Source organism: Hakea prostrata, chromosome 7 (genome assembly GCF_041222555.1).
Source record: "Hakea prostrata isolate BN-2017 chromosome 7, UWA_Hpros_2, whole genome shotgun sequence".
NCBI lineage: Eukaryota > Viridiplantae > Streptophyta > Magnoliopsida > Proteales > Proteaceae > Hakea > Hakea prostrata.
The window spans coordinates 15,326,752-15,345,966 of NC_142606.1; the positions used below are offsets into that span (position 1 = coordinate 15,326,752).

At 39.8% G+C, this 19,215-nt stretch overlaps 1 protein-coding gene across 1 annotated transcript; it reads right to left on the minus strand.

Moving 5' to 3' along the window:
• Window positions 1-831: 831 nt before the first annotated feature.
• On the minus strand, window positions 832-18,763 carry LOC149010105 (uncharacterized). Its single transcript, XM_089160552.1, has 4 exons — window positions 18,475-18,763; window positions 2,536-3,240; window positions 2,323-2,442; window positions 832-2,241 (listed from the first exon to the last, which is right to left on the minus strand). Exons 2-4 carry the CDS (start codon window positions 3,232-3,234, stop codon window positions 1,339-1,341), a joined length of 1,722 nt encoding a protein of 573 aa, XP_089016678.1. The 5' UTR covers window positions 3,235-3,240; window positions 18,475-18,763; the 3' UTR covers window positions 832-1,338.
• Between the last annotated feature and the right edge of the window lie 452 nt (window positions 18,764-19,215).

The following is a 19,215-nucleotide window of genomic DNA, read 5'->3' on the forward strand; positions in this document are numbered from 1 at the left end:
GGATTATTAGCTTAACATCATTTTAAGTGGGCATCATTGTAAATCACATGGGTGCCCGATCTAAGCTTCAATATTAGATGATGATGATGATAATAATGTTCTTCTCTTACCATTTCTCTCATAAATTTTTTTTTTCTCCTGACCAAAAACCATTTCTCTCGAATGAAACACCAGGAAATTAGGAAGGGAGGACAAATTCAACTGTTCATTTTGGAAACTTGTGTCCTGTCGTGTAATTGAGAGCATGTGCAGAAGCTTTGCCTCTTTCTATCCTCTAAAAAAAGAAAAGGAAAAAGCAGAAGCTTTACCTAACTGATGAGGAGCCACCACCATTAGAACCTCACTCTTACCTGATTCAAATACAAAATTACAAATATTCTGTGTTCAATTATTAAAATAAGAATCACTTGCAGAAAACTTGTTTCAACCACAGATGGTATGGTAATCCCAATGCATCTTTGAATGAGTTTTTCTAAATGATAAAAGTTCCTTTTTTCTTTCTTTTTTTTGGGTAACCAATGAGAAGAGTTCCTAGTTTGACAAAAAGGAGCTACCAGAGATTCTTTTCTTTCACATGCAATTGTTGTTTGGGAGATCTGGGATCACAAATTAAAATATGTCAAAAAAAAAAAAATTATACATAAATCAATGTTGAGAGATCATGTTGGTCGAAAGGATCATGTAAGCTATTAATATACACATTACAAAACAAACACAGAGACATACACACAGAGGAACAGTCTGAAAATCAAGTGCACTTTCTTTTCTTTTCTGGGGGGGGGGGGGGGCGTCAGTCAACAATTGGCAAGATCAGTCGACTTCAATCAAGTTGTTCTTTGTACCTGGGCAATTTGAGGTCTGACAGTAGCATACTACGAACATTTTGGATCAGTAAGAAGGGTATTAGCTGCAAAAAGAAGACTTACAGAGACAGCAAAATATACAACAGCAGGCAAAAAGTATTGATCAAAATACAAGAAAGCAAGGACTACACCAAAACAAAACAGAAACAAAAAGAAGGAAAAGAAAAGCAGTTCATTAGATCACCTGTCCCAATTGCATGAATCTACGTTACATGACGACATGGGAGTTAATTACTCTTCCTAAAAAAATAACACCTACAGATTACACCATGAAAGGAAGGGTGAAGGGGAAGGGGGTGGTGGTTGGGGGAAAGAGGAGGATGTATGCTTAAATAGCTCAATCAGATCAACAGGTCACACAGCAGTTCACTTGTAAGCAAATCCTCCATAAATTTGAACCCAGAAATGTGACATCTCCAAAAAGACACAAGAATTGGGGATGTACCAAATGAAGCTCGAACACATGCCAATTTGGTCAGCGGTAAGTCAATGACGGACCATCAAAGGAGTACCTAGACGAGACTGATCCGGATGCAAGCTCATGTCTATCCCCAAGGTGGTGACGTTTTTCATTGTACTCAGTCAAACCATTAAAAGCATATTGTGAATATGATCCTCCTGCTTCATCTGCCACACTTGAGAAATCAGTAGAGCCCCTCTCTGGGTAATCAGATTTGGTGGGATACATGTCTCTCCTTGCCTGCCCCCTAGGAGCCAAAGGATATGTATCTAAGGATGTAGAACCATAATGATGCGGGTAATATGGATCTTTTGCATAGGCGTCAACTCTGGAAGCATTACTGGCTACAGCAGCCTGAGGGATCGATGAAGGTGATTTTTGCCGAAGTCCAAAAGCTCGATAATCTTTCTCACTAAGAAAAAGGGGATCATGGTGGACTTGGTCTGCTTCTCTAGAGACTGGTTCTATATGCTGAGGACCCGCATGCCTCAGAAGGTTCTCCCTTTCATGATCCCTTGGGTACAGGTCTAATGTAAAGGCATTATGAGTCATAGAAGCAGACTGGCCAAAGGTATGCCGCTCTCTTGAGAGACCATAAGTTCGATATTCTTTCTCTGTCATGAAGCGTGGAACAGCAGCTACCTCCCCAGAAGTCAAAACAGGCTCCCTAGATTGTGGCCCACTTTCATTATTAGACGGCAGCAAGTATCTCCTGCCGCCATCAAGAAAGTAAGGATCAGTTGGTAACGTTTCCCTTCTTGCATGGTGCACAAGTTCACTTCTGCCCTCAGAAACATTCACCGCTGGAAAAGTTGGCAATGCTGGGACTAGAAGTTGTGGCTGTGGAGGAACCTGAATGGAATGTGCAGTTGCCTGGACATGAGGTGAAGCCTGAAACAGACTGGAAAGTTTCCTGACCTGCGAGGGCACAATTCACATTGTCAAAAATATAATATGCGCAAACATTAATTCTGATATTGTAGAAGAATGATGTCTCACTTGCAGGACGGTAAGCTCTCTCTTGAACTTTTTTGTCCTTTCATCATAATTATCCTTGATTGCTCCCTTAAAAACACTCTCAGGTAGCGGGAAACAATCCTTGTGAACCTTGAACCGCACCTGAAGAAACCCAACAGATGATTATCTATTATCATTACCCATAAATTAAAACATAAAGGTGCATGCATTTGGAAATAATATTATGAAATAAACCTGAGCAGGGAAGGCTCCACCAAAAGCAGCAGGCTCCAACCTCATACCACCATCAGATGCTGCCTTGTAGATCCCATACATAAGCTTGAGATCAAAATCATAGAGGAAGAGCTTCAGGCCCGGTTTTATTCCCAACACAAGCTCTTTCTGGCTCAATGGTACTCCCATGATCCCATACTGAAAACAATCTGGTTTGGTCTTCCCATTGCACATGAAAATCAACCCACCCAACTCTTCCTTGTCCTTGTGATCCTGATCCGCCACAATCTTTTCATTGATGATCCTCTTCCCTTTGTTCATTTCCTGTGAATTTTTCTTGTGGTCATCCTTAGTTTGATCACTGGCATCCTTTTCTTTTTTCTCATGATTTGGTTTCTCCTCTATCTGCGCAGGAGCACTAGAACCCTTTGTCCCTGAAGAGTTCTGACCTGAAGATTTTTTTACAACTTTACGTTTAGGCTTCAATGACTTTGGGTCTCCTGTTTTGGATTCTGATGGTTTCGAGGATGCTTCAGCAGCAGGCTCAACTTTCTTTTCATTCCCCTTGAGGGTCGCCCTTGAAGAGTTCTGCTCTGAAGATTTTTTCACAATTTTACGTTTAGGCTTCAATGACTTTGGGTGTCCAGTTTTGGATTCTAATGCTTCAGAGGATGCTTCAGCAGCAGGCTCAACTTTCTTCTTGTTTCCCTTGAGGGCCATGTTACCCTGCCAATGAAGAGCATTAAAAAAATACATAATTATGAAATGAGCAAGCTTCGCCTAGGCACAATTGTTGGGGGACCACAGTTGTAGCCTGAGGTCGAGGCATCGAAACAGCCTCTCAGCGAAAATTGCTGGGGTAAGGCTGCACAGAAAATCCACCCCCACCCCCCAAAAAAATCCCAAAAAAACCAAAGACTGCTTGTGCGGAAGCCTTCGGCACCAGCTTTGCCTTTACTTTTATAAGCAAGCTTGCGGCCAATGCATATTTGTTTGGTCTTTTCCCATCTTATTCTCAATTAGAAGAAAGAAACCAGCAAGGCAATTGAATAACTATACACATTCAAGTGGTATCTTGAGTAGACATGCAAAAATGTCTCCTAGCCTGACAGTAGAGCAAAGCCACTCAACGGCCAGCAATTAATGTCACATGAAAAAGATATGGTCTTTTAGAGAGTAGGATGGATAGGTTTTGGTTTGCTTATATTTAGATCTCATGATCCTCTAATTTTCAATTTGTATTACTAACATTAAGAAGCATTTTCTGCTTGATCAACAAGATTTCACAGCTTTCATGCAAGGGCAAATTACATATAGATACCCTGGATTTGCAATCAATTACATCTACTACCCCTAAAAAGAAATCAACTACAAAATGCCCCCTTACTGTTAATATCATCATTTAGCTTTACCACTTAATAGTAAGGGGGTATTTGTAATTGAATTCTTTTAAGGTGTAGATGATGTAATCGACTGTAGATCCAGGGAGTCTATATGTAATTTGCTGTTCATTCAAACATGAAGTGGAATGTTTAGGTCCACTACCCTTGAAAAATGAAGCTAATATGAGCAATATGAGTGCAAATATTGTGCCAGTGCAACTGCCATGTCTCACACATTGCCACATTGGCATCCATAGCTCTATCCAGGAAAAACTGTGTTATCAATACCTCTATTGACTCTATGTACGATTCATTGGCATTTAAACTTTTATGAATTTATTTTAAAACTTATATTTTCATTTTTAGCTTTTATTCCTAGCAAAGAAGTTGAATGTATTGACTAGGTAACTTGCTCCAAAAAGGTATCCATCATTTACACATCTACACTCACGACTTCATGCTAACATTCTCAAACAAATAATGAACTCAACCTTTCATCTCACAGACAGTAAGCATTTAAAGCAAACAGATCCCGGTAGACAAGATCATAAACTATGACCACAATTATTGATTACCACCGCAACATGTACAGGCTCCGTCTGGTTGAAATATAAGGGAAGGGAGTGGCTCTGTCTGGTTGCAATATAAGGGAAGGGAGTGGCTCTGTCTGATTGTAATTTAAGGGAAGGGACTGGAAGTCATAGAGGGCCTGATGTAGCCTCCATTGAATGAGGTCTAGTTAACCAAGACCTTGTCAAAGCCAACTTTTTAACTTAAAATAATGGTGCTTCTTGCAATTCTGGTTACAGAGTCTATGAAGTGACAAATAGGGAAAACTTCAAATGGAGTTCCTGGGATGTATGATTGCTTTGAGAATCCAATGGTATGATTGTACAGTAGTTACTCTTATGAGTAATTGCTTCTAAAGCCAAACCAAGCTGTTAAGCATAATCAGCCAATAGGGTGGATCTAAGAGATATCAAGTGAATATTCTAGAGAGAATGGACTGAAACTTGGAGAGACTGTAGGTATTACAGGGGAAGGATCTTTCTATTTGGTAAGGTTCCAATGGATAAATTGGCCCAAGAACTAAGTTCTTGAATTTGGGGGAGTGCAAAAATTCAAGAAGTCAGTGTATCTTCTTCTCTTTTTTTTTTTTTTGGGTGTTTAAGAAAGGGGGGGAAATTACTGTTTGGAAGAGAAAGTTTGATTCAGGGAATGATGACGAATCCTTCAACTTTGACACCAAATTAGTATAGGCTGGTAAGATGACATAGCCTAAATTTCATGAGGGCCAACCTGCCAAGGCCCTTTAAATCAAAATTACCTATGATTTTCAGCTATAGGGCTGGGTTTCAGAAATTTCAAGCAGGCTAAAGGAATTCTTGGTTCAAGGGTTTAGCCCCTAGATTATGGACAATAGCTTCAGTCAAGCAAATAAACTATTTTGTACAGTAATTTGAACCCAACATGGCATTGGTCATGATAGGTGGTTGTGTCTCCTCAAGTTTGAACCAACAGAGAAGACCTAGAACCAAAAGCCAAAGTGGTCAGGTATTTAGCTTTGATTTAGAACTAAGTCAGAGGGGTTAATTCATCCCTCCCCCCAACCCAACCAAAAAAAAAGTCAGGGGGTTAGCTTAAACTTAGAAAGTAGTCAATGGTTCAGAGAGGACTCTCAGGAGTTGAGATGACTTTAGGGGGAGATTGATGGAAACTAAAAGTCTTAGGTCAAAGGGGCTACCAAGCAAATTAAGGGCTGTAATTTGGATTGAACCTAGTGCCTAAGGGGTCAACAGTGCAGTTGAAGTCCCCAAACAAATTCTGATGACTGGTTCCTCAGTTATGGAGGATGCAATTTTAGTTTTTAATGGGAGGTTTTCTACTGTCAAAATCCTTTTGGAAAGAGAAAGGGAGGAGGCGTGGATAGGCAAAAGGTCCCATGATGTAGCCTCAATGAATTTAGGGCCAGCAACCAAGATCTAGGCAAGAACCGGCTATCAATTAGGGGTTAGCTTAAGGTAATTTCGGTCAGATGGTATTTTGCAAAATGGACTACTTTGGGATGAAATAAATGGTAGAAGTTGTAGCTGGTTTATGTAATAATCCCCATTAAAATCATGTGGCTGGGTTTCAAGGAAGAATGGTTTAGTTTCAAAGGGTTTCAAGGATACTTGGCCCATGGAGAGACATGGGATGAATTCCTAAAAGCTGTTTTGGAGGCCTTGGAGTTCTCTGTTTGGGCTGAAACTTGAATCAAACCTAGGTAGTATAGCAATCCCCCGGGGATGCTAACCAAGTTTGGTTGAATTCCTAAGGTTAAATTTCAAGATCTGAAATTCTTGATTTTGGAGTTAAAAGTTAGGATTTCAAATCTAGAATTGATATCTAGGTTTGTGGACTCGGAATGAAGGTCAGTAGTGATTTGGGGTTTGCATGGTTCAAATCTGAAATGAAGTGATGGCTGGTTTGGGAGTTATTGGGTTTGGGGTTTCTTGATTTTAGAGTAAGACCCCCCCCTCTGGGGTCGCCTGGGGAGGGGTGTTTTGTTTGGGTTGTTTTTGTTTTAGTCCTCCATCCCCACCCTTTTTTCTTCTGGAAGGGTGGGGATGGAGATAAAGGGTATGGAGGAATGCAGGCTGCTACTGACATGGATGCAGGAGCTGGACTGGATTGGTGTAGGCCGAATGCCACAAAAAAACCGGGATCTTGCTTGATGTCACAGAGACCCTTCATCAAACACCTGGAATTTCCTTACCAAGGGCTGAGAAGGCAAATCCATCTAAGAACAATACAGAGAACATAAAAGTAGACAGCATAGATGAGAATACCATTGAAATATTGAAGGGGTTTTATTCCATTGGTTCATTTTTATTTTTTTTATTTAAGTTTTTTACACGGCACCCACTATTATTAAGGTGAAACTAATGTCCACCCACTATTATGGCCTAAATTACATGGCACCCACTTCCAAAATTACAAATTACCCACATTTATGATTTTCTGTAAGATGGAGTGTAAAATGACCTAAATGCCCTTTGGACAGTAAAATAACTTAATTACCCCCATTTAATACCCTCCCATACCTAGCCCTTAGGTGGGTGCTTCACCCATCTTCTTCCCATCCCTAGCCGGAAACCGCCAACCTCCACCGGGCAACCACCGCTCACCCCCATTTCCCTTCTTTCTCTTAAAATGAACATAGGAGCAACCACTACATAATACTTTGGGTTTCATACACTAGAATCGGGATTTAAGAATAAACCAGAGATATTGATGGTCTTAACATGAGGCTTCTACACTTCTTCCTTGGGCACAGTTATCATGAGCACTCCATGCTTGCCTTATTCCATACATATGGCCAATCTTTTTATCTCCCAGGGTCCCAGGTGTCACTCCTTGCGATTTCAACAAGGTATGTTCTTCTGCACTCGGATTTCGTTAACTGTTTCACATGATAATGAATCATGTGTTTCAAGTTCATCAGATCTCTGATATTTTTATACTTATTTTTCTTTCTTGGGAGTCCAGAATTGTTGATTGATCTCAAATTACTTCAATTAGTTTTATAATGAGGGATTCCGATTGACCCGATCTAGGATATAAGGTTTTGGGTGTTCATCTGTCTCAATCTGCAACCCATTTTAGATCTGGTCTTTGAAGTTGCATTTTCTTTTTCATTCTTGTTTCGCAATTGAAATGGATTTCTAGTTCTTTGAAATGGCTATGGTTATCGTTTTGGGTCACCTTAATGGATGGGTACTGTTTGGAAGGAAGAATCAATGTTGCGGAAGAGTTGTTCAGCTCAATGGCTAGTCCTAATGTTGTGAGCTTATCTGTTGATCAATGCATACTGCAAGAGTGAGGAACAAGGTTATGTTACTCTTTATTTTTTTTGGAAAGCTAAAGATGAGAAAATGAGATTTTTTTTTATGGGATGCAATTGTAAATGAACCGATTCAGAGGCAAAAGCGAAAGAAGAAGAAGTGAAGTGGGGTGACTAAATGGGGGTGGGGGTGGGGGGTGGGGGCGGGGGTGGTCGCCGGCAGGGAGAGGTGTGGTGGTTTCTGGGGGTGGTCGGCAGTTTCTAGCGAGGGGTAAGAAGAAGATGCCTGAAGGGAGAATCTAAGGGTTGGGTATGGGAGGGTACTAAATGGAGATAATTAAGTCATTTTACTGCCCAAAGGGCATTCAAGTCATTTTACACACCATTTAACCGAAACTCCCAACTGTGGGTAACTTGTAATTTTGAAAGTGTGTGCCATGCAATTTAGGCTATGATAGTGGGAGGACACTTGTCTCACCCTAATAATAGTGGGTGCCATGTAAATAACTCTTTTTATTTTATTTTATTTTATTTTTTATTTTTTGTGTGGGGGATTGGGTGGCATTGACGTAGCCCTATATTGAATAGGAACAACTGGGGACCAGTCTTCCAAGATCTTAAACTGAACCAGCTGGCAGCTAGTAAGGGGTCTAATTTAGGGTTTTTTGGAAAATAGGCTGTAACTAGTATCGATGGGGAGGCTATAAGATGTATATAGTTTAAATTTTGGAAGGATCAAATAAGTAATAATCAGATTTTGTAGAATTTATAATGCAGACCTCTCCTGAGGCTTACACAAAGTACAACCATAAGAATAGGAAGAAGAGGGAGAGGGAAGTCACACAAGAGGAGGGTGAGGAAGGATGCACATGCACGAACAGCCACACAAGCCCTCCCAAAACAATAAGTTCAATTTGTTCTAATAATAATTTTCATCCTAACACATACAACAACAATAAGCCTTGTCCCAACTAAATGGGGTCGGCTACATGGATTCTTGCCTTCCAATCAATTCTGTTTGAGGCCATGTTGGATACAAGGCCTAAGCTATGCATATCCTTTCTTACCACTTCTCTTAAAGTTATCTTAGGTTTACCCAAAGCTCTTCAAGTCCCTTCAATCTGGATTATATCACTTCTCCGTATATGGGCATCCTAACACATACATCTATTATTTAAAAGGAAAAAACCAACTAATAAAGGAAACCTAGTAAAGTAAGAAGAGAGAGAGTTAAATATTTCAACTCTTAACTCTTGAAAACATGATCCCACTTCTAAAATTAAAAGAGTAATATTGTACCAATATAAATTAAATTCCTAATACTCTTCTTATTAGACCAAGTTCATCTTGGTCTGGAAACCTAGTTAGGTTCGGATTCATATAAGGCAGGGTATCTACGTCAACTCTCCTGATGTTTCTCACCAAGTTTTGTAAAATGAAAGAATCAACAATATGCAATTGACATCCACAATATTGACTTTGAAGGGCAATGATCCAATGCATCTAAAGGTCAACTGACTTATGGTCGTTAGCAAATGATGTCTCTTCAATGCAAATCTGTGCACGGTATTTCACGGCCACCAGCAAAATTGTCTAACAATTCTTTAATACAGCTTTGACTGGACCACGTAATTCAATTTAATTGTCACTTTCATGGGCCATGATTTCTTCCACATTTATTTCATCTTAGAGGACCATATCATAGAAATTGTTGCTAATGTTGGCAAGCTCCTGAAGACCAATTGTCGAGTTAGAAAAAAAAGCTTGAATATTTCAGAACCCATTACAAATCGAAAGGAATATATCATCTTCAATCTCCATGTAGCAGGTTTATTATGACAATGACTTATTGATAAGTAGGACTATATAAATGGATGACAGCATAGTAGACATTGACCATTGGGGAGATTGTTAAGGAAATGACCAAACTACCCTTGAAACGTTTTGACAATCATATAATTGAGAACTAATGGTCTACTCGTTTGTTTAAGATAGACATGTCAATATACAAAGCCAAACACACCAAGGAAAGTGTCTAAACTGCACAAAAGCAGTCCAAGGCTCCAAGCACTATGAAAAGATGGATTTTAAGAGTTCAAGGTGTGGAACACCAATGAATAGACATCCCCACATGCAAAACAAGTTCAAGAATCAAGAATGACGAAAAGAACCTTCTTGAAGACCATGCATATAGATTAAGAAAGTGGCACATGCAATCCCAAGCATTTTTTCAAGTTAAGGATTTTAAGAAACTAATCATGTAGGCAAAAGGACTATTGACCCACGGTTTGTAAACGGAATTTCGAAGTAAACGGGATTTCAAGAGGCTGAGGTGTAAACGGAATTTCAAAGTAATTTTTGGTAAGCCCTAAAAATCCCACAGTTTGTATGTCAGTTAACCGTAGGTCCATAAGCTAATAAGCTTGATCAACCACCAACATGCCAAGGAACTCAGTACGTGCCATGAAGACTCCTTGCCTCCTTGGTCAATCGACAAACCACCAAGCCCCATGTCGATGATCACGATCGACTAACAATCAATCATAGAGACAACTGGCCTTCTAACAGCTAGTTTCCAACGGCTACAATGAGCAGATCGACCGGGAGATACCCAAGGTCAACCATGAGTTCAAAAATATGACCACTTTATATCTAATGGGACCCATTTTCACCCAGTCTTTTGGCTATTATTAGATGTTATCATGGAAAAAAATTCGATCAAAATCTCGACCGAAATGTCTGCAAAATTCCAAATTGAAAGGAAATACAGGTACGTGCACGAAAGGTGCCTTGTATTGTTTCGTATCGACCGATATTTTGGTCGATACGATACAAGTCGAAATTTCGGCCAGAAATCATATCAGGCTGAAATGATACCTGCGCAGGTTATAAAATAACCTGTTTCAAACCATTTTCGACCTACTGAGCCATTTTGATTGTTTCGAGCGATATCGCCTGCAACATTTCGAGCTGTTTTTGAGTTTTTTTTATTTCTCTTGCTTTCATCCCTCTTTACCCCTAATTTCTACAACTCCATTCCCTTCAAACACTACATTTGTGCATTTTCTCAAGTCTTGCAAGGTGAGTGACCAACTTCCTCATTTTTTATTTTTGTTTCATTTGTGCCTTAAATCATCTTAGATTGCTTCCAAATTTATGTATGTTTACTTTAGAGTGTTGATTTATGAATTTGTAGTGTCAAAATTATTTTTTGATTCTTCCTACTTTTTTATTTTTCTGTTATTAAAAATTATTTACTAAATTATGTATATTGCTAAAAATGTATATGTATAGTACATGTATAAGCTTCAAATTAATGTATGTGAGAGTTGAGACACCATATTACTGTGATGGTGTTGAATTAATTTTGTTTTTCTGTTAATTATGTAATTTTACTGTATTTAATATATATTTAAACAATTATAAAAATAATTAATTTCTGTTTTAAATTTAAAATAGCAGAGTATTAGTGGAAGCATGTATGCAATTTTCGGAGCATGTTGTGGATATTTTTAAGATAATTTGTGTGTATTTATATATTTTTAAATTATTTATATATTAAAAAATACTTATATAGTTATATTTTTTTATATTTAAAAATAAGAGGTTATTATTAGAAGCATGTATGTCATTTTTTGAACATATTGTGGAGCTTTTCAAGAAACTTAGTGTATATTTCTTGTATCAGGCACTCTCTTTCAAAGATGTCAGACATAACTTGGTAACATGAGAGGCCACTGACAGCTGATAGAAGGAAGAACGAGTGTAATTATTGTAAGAAACAAATAGGAGGAGGTGGGGCCACTAGATTGAAGGTACATCTAGCTGGTGGCAACAGGGATGTAATAGGGTGCCCAAAGGTGCCCGCAAAGGTCAAGAAGGTAATGGCCTCATATATTAGTGGTGGAAAGCAAAAGAGGAAAGAGAAGAGAACATAGAAGGATGAGTTTGAGGATGCATGCTTATATGACCTTCCAGATCCTAAGGATTATAGTATGGATGAGCCAGGAGAGTGTGACCCTGATCTAGAGGCCAATCAACTGAGGAGGGCGATGATGATGAGTAGGGAGCAACAGAGGGTTGATGACATGAGGAGGCAACAGAGGGGTCTGGGTTGTGGGTCCTTTAGAGAGCCAGTAGGTATGGGAGGCACAGGTGGCTCCCAAGTCCCTATGAGGAGGACTCAAAGTGTGAGGCAGGAGGCTCCTATCCCACGGGCCCCTACAAGGAGTCGAGCTTCGTCAGCACATCCTACAGATCCGGATCTTGAGATTCTTTGCAATGATCTGGCCCTATTTGCGAGGCCTGAACATAAACAGAGAAAGTTGAAGCACTTATGGGGGAGTGTGAAGGAAAAAGTGGGGATGGCTTTCTCCAAATGGGCTTATTACCATAGTATTCCAGCACATACAGCCCAGGGGCCCTACTATAGAGATATGATTGAGGAGATAGGCAGGGCTGGGAGAGGTGTATAGGGCCCCACTCCATATGAGATATATAATGTCTATTTGTCTAAGCATAAAGAGGACTTAAATGAGTATATTAAGGGATTAAAGCCCATGTGGAATCATTATGGAGTGATTGTGATGGTTGATGGCTGATGGTTGGACTGGTCCCACTAGACAGTCCATCATCAATTTCATGTTGAATTGTGATGGGAGGACAGTGTTCCTCAAGTCAGTAGATGCATTCGGTGAGAAGAAAGATGCAAAATAAATTTACAAATTATTGAAGCAAGTGGTGAAGGAGGTTGGACCGTTGGAGTGGAAAATGTGATTCAAATTGTGACTGATAATGGCTCCAACTACAAGAAAGTTGGGTTGAAGATGCAGGAGAACTCCAGGTATCTAAACATATAGTATTAATTTTCATTTGTAAATACATATATTTACATTACATATACACTTTATAACTTTGTATTGATGTCTTAATGGATGGACAGATATAAGCTCTTTTGGACTCCATGTGCTGCTCACTACATTGACTTAATGTTGAAGGACATCGGAAAGGTTAAGCTTATGAAGAAGACCATGGAGCAAGCTCGACATATTAGCACCTTCATATATAACCACACCTATGCATTAAGGTTGATGAGGGACAAGTGTAAGGGTGAGTTAGCGAGGCCAGGTATAACCAGATTTGCTACTAATTGGATAGCACTGCAGAGCTTTGAGAGTAGGAAGACTAGCCTTAGGAGCATGTTTACATCAGAGGAATGGTATAACTGGGAGGGTTCTTCATCAGTGGGAGGAAGGAGAGCACAGTTGACCATACTCGATGAAACTTTCTGGCACAATGTGAGGATAGTGGTAAAGATGCTTGAGCCTGTGGTCCATGTGTTGAGGATGGTAGATCAACAGAAAAAACCTACTCTACCACACATATTTGCTGCATTAGAGAGGATGAAGCAGCAAGTTGCTAAAGTCCACCCACACGGCAACAAGAAAGTCCTCCAAATCATTGAAATTAGATGGCAGTCTATATTGCAGCATCCACTGCATAAGGCTGGTGAGTTGTTAAGTCTAGTATTTAATTTAATTTTCATTATATTATCACACTATTAAGCATTAACTATTTCCTTTTATGCTATACTTTTTCTTACACAGCATACTATTTAAACCTCAAGTACCATTACAAGGACAATCTTGGGATGAGGCAAGATTTGATGGATGCCGTCCAAACTGTAGTGGAGAAGTTGGAACTGGATCCAGTTAAATAAATAATCATCCTTATGGAGATGAGATAGTGATTTGAATAATTTGATATTCACAATTAATAGTTTTATACTAAGTCATTAACATAGTAAGTAGTAACTAGTTATTGTTTTTTCTCTTTATATATTAGATAAAGGCATTTAGGGATGCCACAGGGAACTTCGATCGTTCTGTGGCAGTATCGGGACAGGAATCCGCCCCTGCGGGTAAGTTCATTCATTTATTTCATTATACATTTAATTATTATATTCTATCTTTAATTTAATTATTTAAGTATTAAAATGACTTAGAGCCTATGTTTGTTGCAGCTGAGTGGTGGATGCAATTTGGACATGATTTACACCACTTGAGTATGATTGCAAGCAAAGTGCTCTCCCAAACATGTTCTGCCACTGGTTGTGAGCGAAACTGGAGCACCTTCAGCCTCATTCACTCGAAGAGGCGCAACCGATTGAGTGTGAAGCGTTTAGAGGACCTTGTCTACATACACTACAATATGAGACTGAGAGATGACTGAGAGAGGATCATATTAAACAGGGGATGGACAAAGAGAGTGCCAATATCGAGTTGGCCGATATATTTGAGATGGATGATGATGATAACCCAGTAGTTGACTGGATCAGGGACAGTGGAGAGCCATTGCTGGATGAGGAGGGAGGTCGTCCCAGTAGATAGATTGCAGAGGAAATGGGGGCTGATGTGGAGGACTTCATGGCCCAAAAGAGGAGGGCACATGCAGAGCCCGCCCGTCCCTTCGTGCCACACCCTAGTGCATCCACTTAGAGTGAGGATTTGATTGTTTGGTCCGACACTGAGGATGAGGTGACTCAAGCCTCCAGCGAAGTCGACGATGGTGGTGATGATGACGATGGCGGTGATGATGGAGGGGATGAGGAGGGTGTTGGACCTCATGATCAGGATTCAGCTGATCCTAGGGACAAACCACCACCACGACATGAGAGTCAAAGGTGGGGAGGATGACCACCGAGATTCATGGGCGAGAGTCAGTTCACCCATGCGACACAGGATTCAAACCATACCGGAATTGCATCTTGAGGCCAAAATGTCTCCTCTACATATTCGAGGAAGGGGAAGGGGAGACAACACGGCTGTAGCACATAGGACACGCCATCATATGGGTCCTACGGTCCACCCAATGCCGAGAGCTTGGTGGGATCTAAGAGATCGATGAGCATTGATGATGCTAAAAACTCCACCTCCAGAGGATCCGGATGGTATAGGCTGCGGAGTTCTCATATGATACTGTTGTGGAGAGTATTAGTTCTACCGAGTCGACTTATGGTTATGGACCATATGGTGTCACTGTCCCTCCGGGCTATCATATTCAAGGTCAGGCCAGCCAGTCACTAGTGGAGCCTTATGGTTATGGAGCAGCCTATGGAGTTTATGGTGTCCCTCCCACTGTCACCTATCGGAGTCAGCCACTGGGACCTTATCCTTCTCCTGACAGCCAGGGTGCTCTTTCATTTGTTGAGCAGATCTTCCACTCTATTTCACAGCCACAAGGCCCACCACCACCAGTTCCTTGTTTGGAGATTCACAACTTCCCCCCGTCAGGAAATCTTATGCATGTGAATGAGGCCACGTATAGAGATGCAATTGTTGTCTACGTCCAAAACCATATGGGTCGAACATCATGGGACTTGTATTGTCATTTGTATAGGGTGCAGACGGAAGAGGGAGATGAATAGAATAGACAAGTAATTACTAATATTCTCGCTTCTTCCCTGATGTACTATATTCTTAGAAAGTTGGATGTTACATTTTCAGTGTTTTTTTAGTAAACTAATAGTTCTATAGTGTTTATTATGCTTGAAATAGGCAGTATGCAAGAATCCAAATCAATTTGACTGCATATGAGGCCCAAAATTGAGTTTCCAAGAGTCAGATAAAAAATGTCCAGTTTCTTTCAACCAAAATTTCTTCCTTGGATGTTATTATGATATTCCAAGACAAAAATTCTAAGGACCACAAAAACCCTCATTATTATGCCATCATTACAACCTTTTAGCCTCCCCAAAATCAAATTCCTTTAGAGATCCATTCCTCTTCTTGAAGAAGGTAGAAGTGTTGATCTCAAGGTAGAACCTGGAGAGTTGACATTGATCATTCATTACATACATTTCATTCCAGGGGAAGTAGTGTACAACTATCACCCTAAGGTCTCGTAAGTGCTTGCAATTTTTTTTCATTTATTTCATTAATTGTAATTGGGTACTCTTGCCCGGAATCAAGGATTTTGTAAAGGTGATCTTACCTATACAAAGACTTCCTAGGAAAATGTTGTGCCCCCACCCACCATACTAAGTGGACATACTAGTGAAATCCTTCTAAAAGAGATTGGGCATAGATTCAATTGAATTAACTACTATAAAATCCTTGTGTCTTGACTCTTTGCTTTACTCTACAGCTTAAATTTTTTAACTGTTAATTAATTGCAAAGACAAGCACGCTTCACTAGTGACAACCTATTCACCCTCCTCTAGGTTGACTTTAGAATAGAGGGATCTGTATAAAAGAATGGCGGAATTTTGAATACATAGACTGAAATGGAAACACAATGAGGATTTAACCTATAAGGAGATGAGGGTAAAATTGGAAACAGGGAACAGAATTAGCAAAACAGTAAATAAAACAAGATGAGGGGTATTTTAGGTGCGATAAAAACAAAAAAATAAAGAACCAAAAGGAATCATAGGTTAAGATGATCTTTAATTTCGCTTTCTCTTACTCAAACCAAAGGAAGATGATGGGCAATGGGACAGCGGAAGGGCTGCTGGCCTTCTGCAATTGCAATGGATGGGAAAAAAAGTAATTCAACCCGCAGATGACTCGCCACAGTGAAGTTTCAGTAAGTTTCTTCAACTGTTTAGTTGAACTATTGAGGTCCAACAAGGAAACTCTAAGCGAGGAACCAGGAGAAAATCGAGGAGATCAACGACTTCCTGCTGCTGCAGTCAACTCAATGATGATCAACAGGTATGTTTTTCTTCAAAAAGGAAATTCAAAACTCTACTTTCTGTTTGTCTTCTCCATCTTTTTTCTGGATTGCCTAATCAATCTTCGCTTCTACTCTGCCCCCTTTGTTTCCTTGTCACTGGAAACGGTATTCCTTTTTCTTTTTAATTTTTGGAACTGCTGTATAGCAGGTAAAATCAGTGGAGGAGAGGGAATAAAGGGAGAAAATTTTTAGTGGGCATGGGGATCCCCAGCTTTGATACCAAGTTAATGCAGATCTTAAAAAGGTCTGCTATGGTGAGCTTACACAGATGGAAACTAGAAGAACAGGAAGAGAAGGAAGAGGGAAGCCACATAAGAAGGGGTGGGGGGGCCAATGAAGGGTGCACTTCTACACATACCCAGACATGCTCTTTCAAAACATAAACTCAATTCACTGTACTCCGAAATCATCCTAATACAAGCTATTTGAAGGAGGGGGGGAAGAGAGAAAATTTCAAAGACACCCCCAAGATAATTGTTGAAAAGCACAAGACACACCAAAGCTCTACTAAATTGGCAGTCGCCCCCTTTTCCATTAGAACCGTTGATCAGATGAAATGACAATATATCTTTAGTTGTATTATTCTATATCTTATAATATAAATGACAAACAGCGGTAAAGGAACTCATAGAGGAGAAAAGAAGACACTGTAAAGTCACTAGAGATTAAGGGCAATGTAACAAAATTTTCTACTGAAGTGTACTATTGTGCAAATTAAAAAAACATTTTTGAGGTGTCATTGTCAATTTGGCATAGTTTTGGGGTGTCTGTGCTTTTCCAAATTATATTGGGACGTCCTTGGAATTTTCCCACGAAAGAAATCTATCTAATAAAGAAAATCAAGTAAACTAAGACAACAAGGAAACAAAGATTCCAACTCTAACTCTTGAAAACATATCCCACTTCTACAATTGAAACGGTGCTACATTATTACAAAAATAAATTTAAGTCCAAATATTGTACTAATTGGACCCGTTCATCTTGGCCTAGAAACTTAATAGGTTTTAGATTGATCCGAGGCAATGTATTTGCATCGATTTAGGTTAGATATTAGGGTTTATCAGAGAAAAGGGGGAAATATGGCTTAAGAAATTAAAAGATTAGAAGCAAAATTATTTGGGTTGGGGATAGCTCAGCTTAGCGGTCAAGCTCTCCTTGAAAAGCAGCTTGAATGGTATAAGATCTTCTCCAGAGGAAGAAAATAGAAGAAAACACGTAAGACAAGGGGAAGGTGGTCAGACACCCTTGTTATGCGGTTGCGCCTCACCGACAAAAGTGCTTGATTAAGAAATGAGAAACAACAAAGGATAATTTTGATACACACTATAGGTACATTCAATTCTGACATCTTCAGTTCCCTTCTTCACCCACCCCATCACAACAAACCCCCAACAACCCACCCACCCACCCCACTCCCCCCAAAAAAATAATAATAATAATAATATATAAATATAAGATCACCTAGTTAGTTAAACAACCCTTTCCCAAATGTTTTCAAATTTAAGTCGATATGGAGAAATCCCACTAACACATCAATAAGTGCAGCTAGCCTGACAAAGATATCCAGGCCTGGAACAGAACATCAGTGGAATATTTTTAACAGGTTCTTGCATCCATAGGCCTTCGCCTAACAACAGCCAATTAAGAAGATGAAAATCAATAATCATGATTAACCGTCCTAGGAGCCCTAAAAGCAATTAAGCATTTTTTCTAGTTTTAAGTCGCGAGTGAAGGTCCAATTGCATGTCCAAACAAATATTATGCGAACCAAACTTTACGTCTAAGACGAAAGATATGTCGAGCTATCGAAAAGATGTCTATCAACCCAAAATATAGAAAGACAGCTACGGCATTAGGGCACTTTATCGTATTGCAATTTGCAACCAAGTCTGATTCTTAACCATTCACGAGAGGCATGTCAGAAGCATCTACCACAGAGAACAATCAAAACAAAACCTATGTTCCCTGCTACGGATTTAAGTAAAAGTATTCGACGAGAACAGAAATGAAGATTACCTGATTCGACACTTCAAAAATGTGAAGATGAATGGCAGACAATTAGCTCGGGAACCAACTCCGTTCTTCTACTTCTTACTCTCTTCTCGCTCCACGCTAGTCGTCTTCTTCTGTCAGGAACATCGTTCCCCCCTCTGCAGTCTGCAGGAATGGGGAAGAGATGAGGTAAGCCCCGCAGAGGTTGGAACTCCGGTCCCAGTTTGAACAAGTTGAAGGACGAAGATCTAGGGTTTGAGAATGTACTAATGTGAAAACGGGGGAAGAGATATGAAAAAGAACTTGTTAAGTGATAAGATAGACCGGACCCAATTAGGACTGGCTTGCCTTGTAAAGCAGTCGTAATATAGGACCGGGTGTCAAAACCTAAGTCGAACCGATATCAAATAACCTAAACCCGGCCTAACTTAGATTCTATGGTAAGGATTTCGGACCAAAATCAGTATCCCACTCATTCGTCCGTGTAATCCTTTTTTTTTTTTTTTCTTTTTCCTTAATTATAAGCAGTAATTTATATTAACGAATAAACTACCAAGGAAACACCCACCTAATACTACACAACCAAGGACCGAATAATGGCCAAACTATCTCACTCGAAAGAGACAGAGCCTTACTGGCTGGGGAATCAGCCAAACCATTGGCATCCCGACAGACATAGAAGGACTACATCTCTTCTCTTAAATCGCAGTAGATCAGTTCACATCTATTGTCAATCAATAGATCCGCAGATTTATTATTCTATGC